The 15,795-nt window shown below is 44.1% G+C and overlaps 1 protein-coding gene across 6 annotated transcripts in view; it reads left to right on the top strand.

Annotated features, from left to right (window-relative positions):
* mtcl1 (microtubule crosslinking factor 1) overlaps nucleotides 1-15,795 on the top strand; it is a 78,977-nt gene that overhangs the window by 43,975 nt on the left and 19,207 nt on the right. For all 6 annotated transcript variants that reach the window (XR_003929717.1, XM_030074890.1, XM_030074893.1 and 3 more), the window contains exons 7-13: nucleotides 234-455; nucleotides 1,669-1,836; nucleotides 4,945-5,112; nucleotides 8,707-8,973; nucleotides 12,189-12,524; nucleotides 13,505-13,581; nucleotides 14,140-15,721. Coding sequence is in view for 5 of the 6 variants with exons in the window: in XM_030074890.1 (XP_029930750.1) it covers nucleotides 234-455; nucleotides 1,669-1,836; nucleotides 4,945-5,112; nucleotides 8,707-8,973; nucleotides 12,189-12,524; nucleotides 13,505-13,581; nucleotides 14,140-15,721 (2,820 nt within the window). In the remaining variant the exon portion in view is untranslated. The remainder of the gene's footprint in view (nucleotides 1-233; nucleotides 456-1,668; nucleotides 1,837-4,944; nucleotides 5,113-8,706; nucleotides 8,974-12,188; nucleotides 12,525-13,504; nucleotides 13,582-14,139; nucleotides 15,722-15,795) is intronic.

The following is a 15,795-nucleotide window of genomic DNA, read 5'->3' as shown; positions in this document are numbered from 1 at the left end:
TCAGTTGTATGTTTGAAATACTGAGTAATGAACACCAGGTAACATTCCCCTTGTAGCAAGGGCCAAAAAACATCTATCCATTATGACTCCTCAGAAATCACTGGACATCACATCCAAAAGTGGAGAAAAATGACTTGAAACAGTGGTACTTTGTTGACCGTTCGCTTATGTATTGGGTCACACGCTGTTTTAGAGTAACAGTAAGAGTAACGCCTTTCTCCCCGGGCCAACAGGAAGAAGAGCGTGTGCGTTTGGAGGCCCGGCGTGGAGGTCTGGAGCTGCAGGGGCTGCAGAGCCACGAGCCTCCCTGGGCCCAGGAGCGAGCCATGCTGCAGCAGGAGGTCCGGCTCTTCAGGCACAACACCATCATCTTCTACATGAAGCTCAGGTGGATCCTCATGCACTGGAGGCTTGGCCGCAGGGCCGACACCGGGGACGAGACGCCACACCCTGACGTGAGTGAAACAGTCGCCGTTTCTTCATTACTGGTGCACATTGCCTACCTTTCTCTTTAAAGTGCACTACATAGCCTACATACTGTTAATTTCTTTAATTATAGGATAGCACAATGAGGAGTTGTAGGAAAGATGGGACACATGAGGTGTTTATCAAATCCAAGGACGCTCAGTTAGTGTCTTTGTGGAGTGTGATCTTCCACAGTCGTCTTGGTGAGGACAAACCTCTGCAGAACATAAGCACGGAGAAGGATCTTCATAGTTTGAGATGGGCTGTGTGCTCAATGACACACCATCACACAGATGTTCATTTTTCCGGCCGTATTAACCATCTGGTGTTAGGTGTCATTCTTGCAAAAAAAAAAAAAAGTTGGCACTTCCAATTTGTTCTTGTTATCGGAGTCACCATCCAGTGTATCCTCGGCTAACAAGTAAACTTCCTGGATCTTTATCCATCCTCCCTCCTTCGTGTTCTTTTGTTTTAGAACTGAATTGCAAACATTAGATATTACAACAAATACAACACCGAGGACAAAGATAAATACTGAGGGCCTTTAAAGTTGGGTCATGCAAGAAGGGGTGAAAGTAATCAATAATCAGTTACCCTACACCAAAACTTCATCATACAAGAAGTGTCAGGTCAGAGCATTTATATCTTTTATATAATAAATTCAAATCAATTCAAATTGAGTAACATAAGCTGTAAATAAAATAAAAATGTAAATAAAAACAACAACACCTGCAAGAACAATGAAAAACTCCCATATAAGCCGGTCTCCTGTGCTTCATCTACCTCTCAGGCTTGCCACTGCTATTAATATTAGGTAAAATATTAATATAAGCAGACTGTCTACAAACAATACACAGGAAATAATAGATGTGTTAAATAATGGGTGTGGCTGGGTGTCGCTGCGGCTTAGTTGCCATTTCCGTGTGATTTTGTGTTTTCTCCTCATATTTATGTCCCCTTAACATTCAGAAGACATGCAGCTCCAGTGGACTGAGGACTTGCTCTTTGGTATAGATGTGAATGTAATGTGTTTTTCTGTGTGTGCTGGCCCTGTAAATGAGTAGCAACCTGTCCAAGGTGTTTCCTGCCTTGGGGCCACGGTCCGCTGACAGTCTTCAACCCCATGAAGAAGCATATAAAAAAAATAAACTAAAATAAGTAGGTGACTTAAAATATGGCATGCTGTGTCTGTATCTGTTCCAGTTTGAGAAGTTGGAGGGCATCCCAGAGTTGGGGGTGATAATGGAGCAGGCAGAGGGGGAGTCAGAGAGAGAAGACCGACTGTGTACGCCACAAACCCCGGGGGACGTCCCAGATCCTGGGCCAGGCATCCCTCTGCCGTCCCCTGACCGACTGCAGCATCAAAGACAGGTACTCTACTTTTTACACCGGCTGGGCTTCGACTGAGTCACCTTCATCCATTAGGAAAGACCTGCAACTCCAAATGGAGGTGCACTCATGGACAGCCAAAGTGTACTTAGGAACTTAAAAAAAAAAAAAAAAACAGAATTATTTTTAGATTGACTAGCACATGCTTTATGGTCTTAAAGTAACCAAAATTGGATTTTTGTATGATTTTGTATTACTAGTTAATTAGGTGTAGTTAATGTGTTTGGACATCCAGCTATTCATTTCCCAATTAAACCCCTTTTTCAGATGTTATTTACTAGCTCTGAGCACAGGCTACTTGTTGGCAGCCATTCATTACTGCTGTTTGACACAGTATGCAAATGACAATTGTGACCTAGATAGCTAGATAGAGCCAGTAATTATGAGTACACCCAGTTTTAGGCATATTTTTCACACAAAGCCATGCAATCTCAGTGAAATGTGAAAGAAACAAAGGGAGCTGTGTCTCCTGATAGCTTTTCAGTACAGTGTTGTGTGAACTGCTGGATATTTCAGAGGAGGAAATTCCTCCCAGACACACTGTGGCGTGGTCTACCTTCAGCAGCCCTGTGTGGTCCGCTTGGCCTCTGTTTTGTCAGCATCAAGAAAGACTGTAAGCATTCTGTGTTCGATGCATTATTAAGCGGCTCTAAGTGCTCCCGTTTGTCTTGTGTTTTGATTTTCCGCGACTTGGTTTGTAGTGATATGACATTTTTCTTTTACTTCCATTACAATTTTCCATGACCATTTTAACAAGCGTGCTGAGTAGACTGTATTAAGCTTTATGCGTGAGAGGGGGAACGCAAACCTGCCTTAGTAAGCGTTTGCACATAGTCTCGCCGAGCACAGCACAGTGAGCACAGATGATAATTCCTTCGGTCAGAATGAGATAACAGTATGCAATGTTAAGCAGCTCTGTGTGCGAAACACTGACATTAAGATTTAATGATAGTATTAAGTGATGACTTGATAGTGGAAATCTTCTGAATGTGCTATCATTTCACAATGATCAATTTGACCTCAGCTTATAATTATGTCTTCATTACAATACTGGGCCATGTAACAATGACAGTAATATTCCACTTATTAACAATATTCCTTGATAAGTCAAGGTGGGAAGTTTGCAGGATGGTTAGAGACCCAGGTTTGCTCGGTCTGTCCCGAGTGCCAAAGCAAATACAGAGAGAAGGCCGAGCCACGGCCAATAGTTTGGCCATCAGTTTGGCCATCAGTGCGTTTTCACAAATGCACAGTAAAAAAATATTTAAAAAATATTTATTGGTATATTTACTGGTATATTTATTTATTCATCTGGAGAGCTGATAGGTAGAATATATCCATATACAGACTCTCTGCCAGTACTTAGGCTATCTGATACTACTGAAGTGCTTCTGAGCCAGGCACCTAAGCACCAAGTATTTTTTTTTTTTTATACTAACCCACCCGATTTCCCCTCGGGAATGATAAAGTATTTCTGATTCTGACCTGGTCAACTGGAAACCATGATTGCAACAAGCTGGTGTGTCACACATAGGATAGGAAACTCTATGTGGAAGACTGACATGTATGAGAGAAACACAAAAAAACAACATATATGTTACAGCAGGACAGGCGTCTACCCCGCGCTCCCATGCTCCCTCAATCCAATAATCTCTTAATATAAAAGGAATAGTTCCCATACCTCTGCAATATTAAAAAAATGTGGCATAATGTGGTTTTTACATGCTCAGTAAATGATCTCAAATGATGTCTATGTTCAAGCTTCTTCAGAAGATAATCTCTTATTCAGTGACACATTTTAAAATTTAAAATACATTAACCAAGTTTGCATTAGCGTTAAGAACAATGTTAACCATAGGCATAATATTAAATAGTCGCATAAAGAAGAATTATGCCCACAATGTCCCTGTCCTCTGATATATCAACAAAATTGGATAATCTGATAATATCTGAAATGGTGTTTGAAGTTGTTAAATTGAAAGAATACACTGAGGGAATACAGAGCGCTGGGAACAAACAGTAGACATAACTGAGCTCTTCTCGCTGCCCCAAGTGGAGTTTCCCGCTCAAACTGTGAGAAAGTTTGGGCGCTGTGGGAATAAGGTCTGCTGTAGTTCTATCTGCCCTTGTAAAAATCAAACATAATCCATGCAATAATCCAGTGGCTTTTCGTGCGTGTTCCATTCTTGAGGGTTTCACCTCTTTCTTGGCTGCGCTTGAATTGGTTTGACTCGCTGCCCTCTTAGCACTTCAGCTTATGTCTTGTTCTCTGCCAGCAGCGCCGTAGTGATCCTCGAGGTGATGTTTTAAGCACAGTAGCCTTTGTGTCTCACTGCCTCCTGCTGAGGCCCGGAGCCTCCACAGGACCACCAGCGCTCTCCACACACCATCTGAGGAGGCAGTTCAGGAAATAAAGGCTGTTCTCTCTGCCATGTCTTGACGGCTCTGCGATAACTCCTTGTCTCTTGAAGCCGTTATAATCCCAAAGCCAGTTCTTTACTGCACTCGCACGGTGTTGTCTCTGGCAAACTCCATGCATCGCAGCTCCTAATTGGGCTGAAATAAAGGATGCTCTTGAGTGCATAGCATGAAAATTGCCTTGCATCATGGATGCAGCTTTAATTACTGCATTAGTGAGAGGATCCTGAGGGATGTGGGATTTGTTGATTCTTGAGTAATTTAGTATTTTTGAGTAGAACCCTCAATCTGTTCATGCTTTTATTTATTTATGCATTTATTCTTTCATAGCTAAAAGTTAAGCAAGAGAGAGAGAGAGAAGAGAGAGTGAATGAGGAAAGGTTAAGGATAAAAATGGTGGAGCAACAGACAGATGGGACTAAGATGGACGTAGAGTAAAGTCAAATTTATTTTTAAGACACTTTTATCAAAACAAGTTTGTCATAAAGTGCTTTAAAGAGCAGCAAAGGACACAAATGCAGATAAAACCCAGAGACATAAAGCATGTCGCAAAGTTTAAGATAACAAAAGAACTTGTTGAACTTGCATCCTAGTGTGTGTGAGTGTGATATTAATCATTTTCCAAAAGCCTGTTTTTGCTGACGGTCTTGCCTGAATGCCCTCTCCTTGCAGTTTGGGGAGAACCGTCGGATGCTGCAGGCCTTGCGGACGCTGCTGGAGGAGTTTCGCGGCGAGCTGAGGGAGGAGGAGGCGCGGCGGTGCCAGCTCCAGCAGTCCTACGCCAATGACAAAGCAGCCTGGGAGGTCAAGTGGGCAGAGATGAAGTGCCAGGTTGCCCAGGTACAGATGGCATCACAGTGCCCATCTTAAAGGGACAGGACAACATATGGGGTGGAAATCCAAAGGTGCACTCCAAGACAAACAAGACAAACAGTAAACGTGTGGCACCCTGGGCCAGTCAAGAACAAAATGAGATATAACAGATGAACAAGCGTCCATAGAATCAATCCATAGTCCTCCACAAACAAGGAAATCAAAAAGGTAGACAGGACATCCTCCAATTAGGCAAAGATTATGAATAGATCACTTGGCACTACATTACGGTGTTATATAATATTATTGTGCAGATTAATTAATTCAGCATTTTTGCCTAATTGTGGGAAGTGCCTCTATGCATTGCTTATTGAACTGAAGGCACTTATTATAGCACGCTCTTTCATTCCTAATGGGAGCAGAAACACTTTGAAGATCTTGGTCTGAATACATCAGCAGAGGCAAAGACACTCTAATTGGTCTTCAACCAATATGAGTATTTCAACACTGATGCTGATATTTTTGTACCAAGGTTGCCAATTGCCTATTTTTGTGCCTCTATTTTAAAATCTTTCAGTTTGACAATTGCTGTATTTGCTCTCAAAAATGGAAATATGCAGTGTTTCCCCCAGAATTATACAGTTGTCACAGTGGGAAAAAAAAGCCTCTGAAATAGCATGTGGACACTAAAACTCACACGAGTGAAACCCATACTGATGAGCAGGTAATTCTGACATTGTAAGACTTTAAGGAAAGATGACCCACCACACCTATTGATAATGATAGGGGAAACTCTATTACCCTTTTTCTGACTTAGCCAGACTGAGACAAGATGTTTGATACCATTTTCACCTCTGTATGCTCAGTGGTTCGGTTCCTATCTTTAGCATTTGTCTTAGCTTAGCATAAAGACTTGAAGTCTATGGGGATCATTAGCCTAACCCTGTCAAAGCAAATAATAATAATAATAATAATAATAATAATAATAATAATAGATAAATAAAATAAACCTTACAGCAACTCCCAAGCTGTCCTATGCATGCATAAGCATCATTTGTATTTGAAATCCACATCATGTTGAGCTGCTGTAAAATTTATTTTTTCACCCTGACAGAGCTAGGCTAATGACTCCCATAGACTTCAAGTCTTTACGCTAAGCTAACACAAAATGCTGTCCACTGGAATCAAACCACTGGACGTACAGAGGTGAAAATGGTATCGAACATCTTGTCTCAGTCTGGGTAAATTGGAAAAGGGGCATTTTGCCTATTTTAAAATACTTTTTAAATGAATAATTAATCACAAACAACATTATTCATTACATAAAATTTGCAAAGCCTATGAAATGTGACTGTTTTGATGAAGCTGTGGTTAGGTAGGAACCTCCATCCCATCAGAAGTGCATGTCAACAAACAAAATCCAAGATTGATGAATTAAAGCCCAATACTTGGTTGATTTATATATGCCTGATGTGTCGGTGTAACCCTAATTCTAACCAGCACGTGCCATTGTAATTCTATGGGAGGAGAGAAAACACAAAGCAGCCCAGCGCTGCAGTTCAGAGGCAGTGCAGTGTTAGTGGAGGGAGACTAACAAACACTGTGGAGAAAGCAGGGAGGGACTGCAGTGAACTTGCGGATATTGAATCCACGGAGGTTTGACGAGTGTGTCGGTCCGTACAGATGGTAATCATGGTGGGGACTAGATTGGCATAACAGTGTCATCTGTCCTCCACTGTGTCTGATATAAACTCCACTATTTGGATTAGGCTTTCTTGTATTTTGCGAGGCAGAGCACTTTTAGGATATGGAGTCTTACAACAATGTTTGGAAGCCAGAAAAAAAAAAAAAGATTACAATCAACTTGAGGATATTGAATGTGTTGTGTCTTGGCCTCTGTGTTGGCAAGTGCGATTTGAGACTCACAATGCCTCTGCAGTGTCTGCTGCCAGCAGTATCTGATATACACTAAGCTACAACATTTGGACCAGATTAAGAGGAGTTTTGGGAGGAAGATTATTTTTTCAACTCAGTTTGCCATCTCTGCTCATGCTCGTAATCTGTGCGGCGTGTATATGGTTCACATCCCTCCACAGTGCAGAGGTCGCTGGAGGGCCTCTATCAAGTTCAATTAAGTTTGCTCCCTCAGATAATACAATGCAGAGTTCTATGCTTAATTTTTTAAAACAAGACTTAAAAAATATGCCACAAAGTGCTTTTTTTTTGTTTTGTTCATGATGATACCAGCCAGTAGAGTCAGTTTTTCTCACTGTTCATAATAGCTATGCTTATAGACAAGTGATCCTCACCTTCATATTCGTGATGTACAGAGACATAGTTATTTATTTTTGAATGGTAGATATTAATATCATTGCCCCCCCGTTACACCGGGCACCCGCACCATGTTCTGTTTGGGACACTGGCAGTGTGTGTGAAGCTTCCTAAATAGCGCGTCTATATTTATAATGAGCCACATCTTCTTTCTAACATCCTGTCATCTGCTATAATTGTGCACGTTTCGCACTCGAGCGTGTAATGAGACCGCTTTAAAGCGCTCTTCGAAAGTATACCAAACAAATATTTATAATCACGTGAATGAGAATTATGCAAAGTCGTGTTTGAAGGCAGCCGTGAACCGAAGTTCCAGTGGCAGATCGGTGTTGCCCTCGTTGCTTTGTACCACCGTGTTGTGGGATCAAAGCCCGTCTGCAGATTACAAAGCTCTGCTGTGCCAGGAAGGAAAAGCTTCCAGGGTGGATTCCCCCTCTCGCTCAGCAGCTTTGAAGATTTCTGCAGTACATCTGAACTCGCGCTTCATCGGTGCTTGAGCGTGTGGTGTGAAATATAAATTTGGTCAGTGGGCAGTCCCCTCTCAAGCTGGAACTGGGTGTCCTTGAGAACTGCAGAAATCTAGGACCACAATGTGTGCAAAGGCAATGGGCGATGTTCTTGAAAACGGTTGGGAGTTTTTGTATTTATTCTTATTTCAAACTAATTTCCTGCATTTTTACACAACCTCACTTGACTCAGATTACACCTTACCTCGCTGTGATGTGACACACTTCCATGAGCTGATGTGGACAGATGTCAACACATGACTTCATGTTTTTTTATATTTACATGTTCACTACATGCTGTTTAGCTGGCCACTAAGTACACTGACTCAGTTCAATGTGCATATTATTGTTAAAAAAAAAAAAAAAAAAAAAAAAATCAAAACATGGGTTGTACTCTATATGGAATGACAAAATGGCTGACCTAGCTTATTTCTAGAATTAGCAGACATTGCATAAACATCTCTATAAATGTCATTTCTGTATGGATTGAAATGTAGAAATGTTATTTATAGGATTCTTGGAGGAAACCTACATACTTAATAATTTTGTTGGCATATAAAATTATAAAAAGTGTGTAAAGGTGAGGTGGGACAGAATATCAATTTTCATTAGTGTGTGTTTGTACAAGTTGTTGGGGGGATGGGCAATCTGTCCCTTGTGGAAATCACACCCATGCATGTACTGGCCAGATTAAGTACAGTGTGTGTATTATGTAGAAAAATACAGAAAAATGAATCTCACTCACTCCAACCCAACATTTCTGTGTTTTTGCCTCTTTGACCAGCTGGAGGAGGAGGCACACGGCGAAGTGCGAGGCGAGGCGCAGGGAGATGAAGCGGGCCGAGACCCCGAGTGGGCCTTCAAACAGGAGCGCGAGGAACACCGGCGTCTGCTGGCCGAGAGCCACAACACCTCCCTGGACCTCCGCTGGAAACTTCAGCACGGTGAGAAGAGGTGGAGCCGCGAGAGGGCCGAGCTCCTGGAGCGCTTCGACCGGGAGAGGCAGGAGTGGGACGGCAGCATGAGGGAGCTCCACCGCAAGATGGAGAGGGTAAGAGGGAGAAACTGGAGAGTGAAAGAGAACAGGGAGTAGATGGAAAAAGAGAGTGAGGATGAGAGGTGAGAGATGGAGAGCTAGAGAGGGGGATAGGATGAAAGAGGGGAGGGTGAGAAAGTGATAACAAGTCAGGGAAGAGGGAGAGGATGAAACAGTTGAGGAAAGAAGGAGTGAGAGAGAGTATGTATAGGAGAGTGAGATAGCTTAGAGAGAGAGAGAGACGGGATGAGAGAAAGGGGAGGATAAAGAGGGAGAGGAAAAGATGGAGAGGTTAAGAGTCGAGTCGAGTTCATTTGTAAACCGCTTTGAACAGAAGAGGTTAATCACAAAGTGCGTTACAGATAAAAACAAGAGCAAACAAACACGCCACAATTTAAAGATACCAGAGCCCGGCGCCCTTCAGACGTGTCTTCCTTTACTCACTGAATCTCTGCTTTTCACCCCAGCACTCCCCCGATCCTTCCTCCTGCCACCTCTGGCCCTCACCTTAAAACTAATCTAACTTAAGCTGCATATGTGTAAATGATGAGATACATTTTTATTTTTTTTTTTTTTGGGTGGCTTTAACGTTGTGATATAGGCTATAAATTCAAACATATTTACATAGGCCAAATATTTGTAAAGAGTAATGTACCTTATTTTCCACTAATGCTCGTAAAGTTATGATGCAGCCATAATCAGATTATTATTTTATACAGTATATGCCCATAGTGGACATGAAGTGCATGAAAGGCGCAGGCTTTATTACTAGTCCATGGGTCAGTGCTGACGACTCCCCATGGTCCAATCGACTTGGGACTGTATTCAATCCACTCAGCGACCCCCATACCTCCTGGAAGCCGACTATTGGATCACTTGCCAAAAGAGCACACACACACAATCCGCTCTGCAATTACATTATTAGGCTCTCTGGAACCGAACCTTATTGCAACTTGGAACCAAGGCTCACCTGGGGTTTTTTTTGGGGGACGCTAAACACGCCTGTTTTGGTTCCGTGTCTCCACAATCTTCCGTTCCCAAAATAAGGGTTCCAGTTCCGGTCCGTTGGCCAGTTCTAATTATTTCCTGTGGTCCAATTGACTCAGGACCGCATTCAGTCGACTCAGTGACCCCCCCAAAAACCCTGGAAACCGACTTTGGGATCAGTGGCCCAAAGGTAAAGGGCTTGATAGGTGGGACACACAAACACACGAAAACACAGCTCTCCAATTATAGTAGCAGGATACGATGAGGCCAGCGTGCGGGTTAGTGTGTGTGTGTGTGTGTGTATGTGAATGAATTTGAGAGTCCAGAGGCAACACCAGGACAGTCCGCAGTGAGAGAGAGAGAGAGAGAGGGAAAGAGAGAGAGAGAAAGAGAAACACCCAAGGCACTTGTCCCTCCTCTTGTTTGGTACAGTAATTTAGACTTACAGAGAGTACAGACCATGAATACTGAGGATTAATGAATAATTGATGTCCTATCTGAGTTTTAATTAGACAAACTGCAGTGTCTCACCATGCTTTCGTTGGAGGCTCAGGGTAGGAAGTATGAACATGCACTGGTTAATATGATGAGCGCGAGAAAATTAATATATAACGCAGGGACAGGAATAACAACAGGAACTCGTTCTGAATGCTGCTCACTTTAACCAGCTCGAAACTGCTGATGCACCACTGGATGGAAACACAGAGCAGGAAGCTGGGATGCATTATTCAGGGATGCTGCAGCACACTATAAAACACAGGTCATCGTTTGAAATCCTCACACCGGCTGGGAAAATCCAGAGGGGGAAAGTGGATGAGTAATATTTTATTTTCCCTCAACCAACAGTTAAACTCCAGGTGCACAAACCAAGCCGTTCAGTTTAAAGAGGGGTGCGATTTTGCTCTGAGATCTGGGGGGGAGAGGGACCAATGTCGGCACCGGCCAGTCCTCAAAAAGACTACGGAGAGCCAGATTCAAGTTCTGTTTGCACTTGCATATGAAATGGCAAAATAACAAAATGCTGTTCTTTCGCAAGCATTTAACCCTCTGAAACCGGAGCAAATTCACTTGATTTCTTTCAAAAACATGGGGGAAAAGTGATGAGCACATCAGCAAGAAATGACCCAAAATAAGCCAAAAATGAGTAAAGAATTACAAGAACATGACCTGATGATTAGCAAATAAAAAGTCAAACATTACAAGCAAAACAAAAAAATCGATTCATAATTCTTAAAATTATATAGAATATATTTTAACTGATATTTTAACTTTGTTTACAAGAAAACAATGATAAATTTACCACCAAAAATAAAAAAAAGCCCTACTGCCCACCTGCTCACTGGCTCCTGGGTTTCAAAGAGTTAAGACTGCTTGTTTGGGGGCAGCTTGGTGGTGGTGGTGGTGGTGGTGGTGTGTGTGTGTGTGTGTGTGTGTGTGTGTGTGTGCATGTGTGAACTGTGTAAAAGTGGAAGCAGGGTGCTGCATATTCATCAAAAGCCATCCCTGAATAATTAACACCTAAGCTTAAATAGAAAAAAAAGGCAATCATGTCGTCCCCCACAAATGATGCAGTAACCCCTCAGTAACAAGATGCATTATGCTTTGAAGTTTAATAATAATAATAATAATAAAAAAAAAAAAACAGTCTGGTGGTGAGCAGAGTTTGAAATTTTGACCTTTAATTACAGCTCCCCCATCAAACCAATCAGTGCAATTTGTAAGCATGGCTGAATTTAGGTTGCAGGTTTTGTGTCAATCACACTTAGCAGTGTAAGACTTCCCTTCAGAGTTTGAAATTTGGATCTTTAATTATAGCACCTCCATCAGGCCAATCTGTGTATTTTTTTCAGTCTGGAAGACAGTGCAAAGTTGCATCATCCCAGCAAATTTAATCAAAATTGTACTGATGGCTTCTGAGATATTTGAATTTAACATTGTAATCTTTAATTACAGTGTCCATGTTAGGCAAATCAATGTAATTTGTAAAGATAAACTGACCAGTGTATTATTTGTACTCACATTGTAAGAGTCAGGATCTTTCAAAGTTATACATTTTGACATTTTGACATAGCATCCCCTTCAGTCCAATGAGTGTCCAACACAGTGTCACAATGCATCATCCCTTCAACTTTAGTCAAAATTGCACCAATCCTTAGATACAGACACCACCATCTGCAATCAAATTACTAATAACAATGATTTCTGACTGATGGGCACATATTGTTTTTCTGCTCTCCACACAGCTGCAGAGGGAGCTGAGCACTCGGCGAGGCGAGGGCACTGACATCAAGGATGGCGGTCCAGGCCACAGGGCGGTGTTTTCCCCCCAGGACAGCCCCTGTAACGCCCCTCGCTCCCCGCGGTCGCCACGTTCCCCACGCACATCCACCCCGGTCCCCACCACGCGCTCCCACTCCGACTCTGAGGCCATGCTGGAGGACCAAGGGGCCGCGGTGAGGCTAAAAGGCCCGGCGGAGAGCCTGTTCCTGGATGCTCTGTCTCTGGACCCCCTGAGCGGCCTCGAGGTCCCTCCACCCTCCAGACTGGAGAGCGAGAAGAGGTTCCCCTGCATGAAGGAGGTAACACACACACACACACGTTGAGCATCATTAGTCAAGTCAAGACAAGCCCGGTTTATGCATGCACCACTATAAAACACAAAACCGGTTCATAGCAAAGTGACATAGGGTGTTGCAAAACTGGAAAAAGGAGGCAAGGCATGGAACCCCCACAGAAATATTAAGACAAAGTAAATATGTAGTCATTAAATGTGTACTCAAGGTAATTATGTAGTCATTGACATCAGTAAGACCCAATCCAACCAGTTTGTGCAGGGTAATTCAAGTGTTTAGTAAATGAATGATTTAAGCAATTACATTATGGAAGAAATACAGTATTTACATCATCATTGCCAATATTTTCCTCAGTGACAGCACCCTGGTAAGAGACTTTGCTTGCCATATAGGGTGCTGACTTTAAAATGCTGCGATTAACTTCTCACATATTGTAAATCCTTTGCAAAAAAATAGAAATGTAACCCCTTAAACTTGCTTTCCATTTTCATTCGATTTAATTCCACCTGCTCTTAATGGCGTTATCAATGGTGTCAAAGTAAAAATGTGAGTTATTTTTGATGTTATTAGCAGTCTAAGGATGTATTTGATGTATGTCTAGTTGTTATCTGGTTGTTGTAAAACATTGAAATCTCAGGCAAAGAAAAAAAAAAGAATCTCAGGTTCATAAGTCAATGTCTCTAGTCTATAGCCACTGCAAAAGAAGATGTATAATAGTTAGAATTTTGTCAACCGAGGACATAAGGTACTCACTATGCTAAATTATGACACAGTGTGCTAAATTGTGCAACAGAAGCACCATAATTTGTTTTAATTTTGTTCCATCCATCATTTTGTTAGAGAAGGCGTCGCTTTTTTTCTCAAATGATGGATATTCGCTCATTTTGGAACAAACTACTCCCATTTTTTAAGAGGATGCCACATAAATCATATTGCACTGGAACTCATATTGCACTGATTTTGCTGTTGCATCTGTCATGTTCCAGGCCCTGAATGAAATAGCAGAGAGAGAAGCTCAGCCTGAATACCCAGAGGAGGAGATGAGCAGTGGGAGCTTGCTCAGGTAACTTCATTTAAAAAAAAAAAAAAAAAGAAGAAGCTTCGAGTCAAACTGAGTTCAGAGAGTATTTCATCAAGCAACCTACTTTGCAAGTGCTGCTGCATGTTCATAGATGCCGACAGTAAACACACTGCCAAGACCTAGTTTGACTTTTTACTGGTGACTGTCCAGCCTCCTGCTGCATTTTTGTTGCTCATTCAAACATATAAATCCCTCGGGAAAATGACTGTTGCTTCTGTTAACTGTTACTTGAAGTGACACTGAGATTCCCCCTGGTGAGATTTTGTGAAAGTTGCTCTTTCAGCAAGGATATGATCCAGCTCACCATGCCGTGGAATAAATCAGCTGGCTTTAAAATGATAAACAGGATTAATTTAGAGTTTCGGAAAACGCAAAGAAATGTTGGTTATTTTTCTGCAATGGGAATGTGAAAGACATGAAATCACGGATGGGTTGTTTCAGATTTTTGATAAAAAAAAATGTTTCTCTTAGGCAGAGTGTCCCCCTTGACATTGATGTTAATGCAGTGTGTGTGTGTATGTGTGTGTGTGTCCTGTTCAGGGCCAAGTCGGTGTGCTCTATGAGTGACTTCCAACGTTTGATGGACAGCTCGCCATTCCTTCCTGACAAGACTCGCCACGGTGACCAAGGGCAGGATGACGTCACCCCACCCTTGTCCCCAGACGACCTCAAATACATTGAGGAGTTCAACAATAAGGGCTGGGACTTCCCATCTTCCACCTCTGGCCTGGGTACTGCGCTGGAGGGGTGGACAGACAGACCACCTGAGGCGCGGGGAGGAGAACCCAATCCTGGTCCATTCCAGCCAGCGTCCTGGTTCCTCACCACCAGCGCCACCCTGACCACCAGCACCCTGAGCAGCCCTGAGCACTGCCACAAGTCCCCGCTGAGGGGCAATGGAGCAGGGGCGGCAGGGGTGGGGGTGGAGCACTACGGGATCCATGTCCTCCACAGCCCCACCAGGTCCGGGGCAGCTGAGCGCCCTGCTTCCCAAGAACCGGACTTCCTGTACACCAAAGGGACCAAAGCCAGGGGCGGTGTTGAGGCCGGGGTGGGGCCTAGCGGACCAGATGAGGTGTTTAGCAGTGGGAGGTGGCCATGTGGCCTTCTGGAGGGTGGTGGATTGCGGACTCCTCCTAGTCAGTCTCCTATCTGCCCCACTGTGGGCTACGCGTCCTCTCTGGAGCTGCAGCTCTCCAGGAACATGAGTGATGACATGAAGGAAGTGGCCTTCTCTGTGAGGAACGCCATTCGATCCCCGCAAGGCCCCATGGTCCGGGACACCGCCTGCCAGACCAATGGCTTCACCACGCGAGGCACTCAGACCACCCAGACCATCAGTGTGGGTCTACAGACGGATGTGCTGAGGAACCTGACCAGCAGCCCCCACCGGTGCCTCACGCCTAAAGGTGGTGGCTCCACCCCCATCTCCTCTCCCTCACGCAGCCTGAGGAAAGTCCAGTACTCCCCCGTCGTCCAGAGCAAGTTTGAACGGCCCTGCTGCTCACCAAAGTACGGCTCGCCCAAGCTTCAGCGCAAACTGTCCACGTCCAGCAAGGTGGACATGCCCAGCACCAGCCGTGCTCCCACGCCCACCACACCCCAGAAGGGCAACAACGAGTCGGCCTGGGCACGCTCCACCACCACGAGGGACAGCCCTGTCCACACCACCATCAACGACGGCCTCTCCAGCCTCTTCAACATCATCGACCACACCCCCGTGGTCTACGACCCCATCCAGAAGTTCAACAAGTCCCCCAGCCGCTCCCGACCCACCCCTCCCCCCACCACCGAGCCCAGCCCTGCTCACGGGGCTCCCACCGTGGACCCCAAATCTATGCAGGAGTTCCTGAGGACTGCTCGCGGGCGTTCGCCCAGCCCTGTGCAGCTGATAGTGGAAACGCAAGGGGACAAAACCCCGGAGGTTGTGAGCATACGGCAGGACCTGTCAGCCCCTCCGGGCTACACGCTGGCTGAAAACGCAGCCCGCATCCTCAACAAGAAGCTGCTGGAGCAAAGCTTCAGAGAGGAGAAGCGGCTGCAGGCTGGGGGTCAGGGCAGCCACAGCAGAGACAACTCCAGGCAGGCCGACTCAGACAGAGGACAGTCTGGATGTATGGAGGTAAATATGCAGACTAACTGGATTCATCGCTTCATCATTCATTTGATCTGGGGCCCATGTTTTATGACACAGTG

This window comes from Myripristis murdjan, chromosome 17, assembly GCF_902150065.1.
Source record: "Myripristis murdjan chromosome 17, fMyrMur1.1, whole genome shotgun sequence".
Lineage (NCBI taxonomy): Eukaryota > Metazoa > Chordata > Actinopteri > Holocentriformes > Holocentridae > Myripristis > Myripristis murdjan.
Note: the sequence above shows the minus strand (reverse complement) of the source record. Positions and strands in the feature narration are given on the sequence as shown.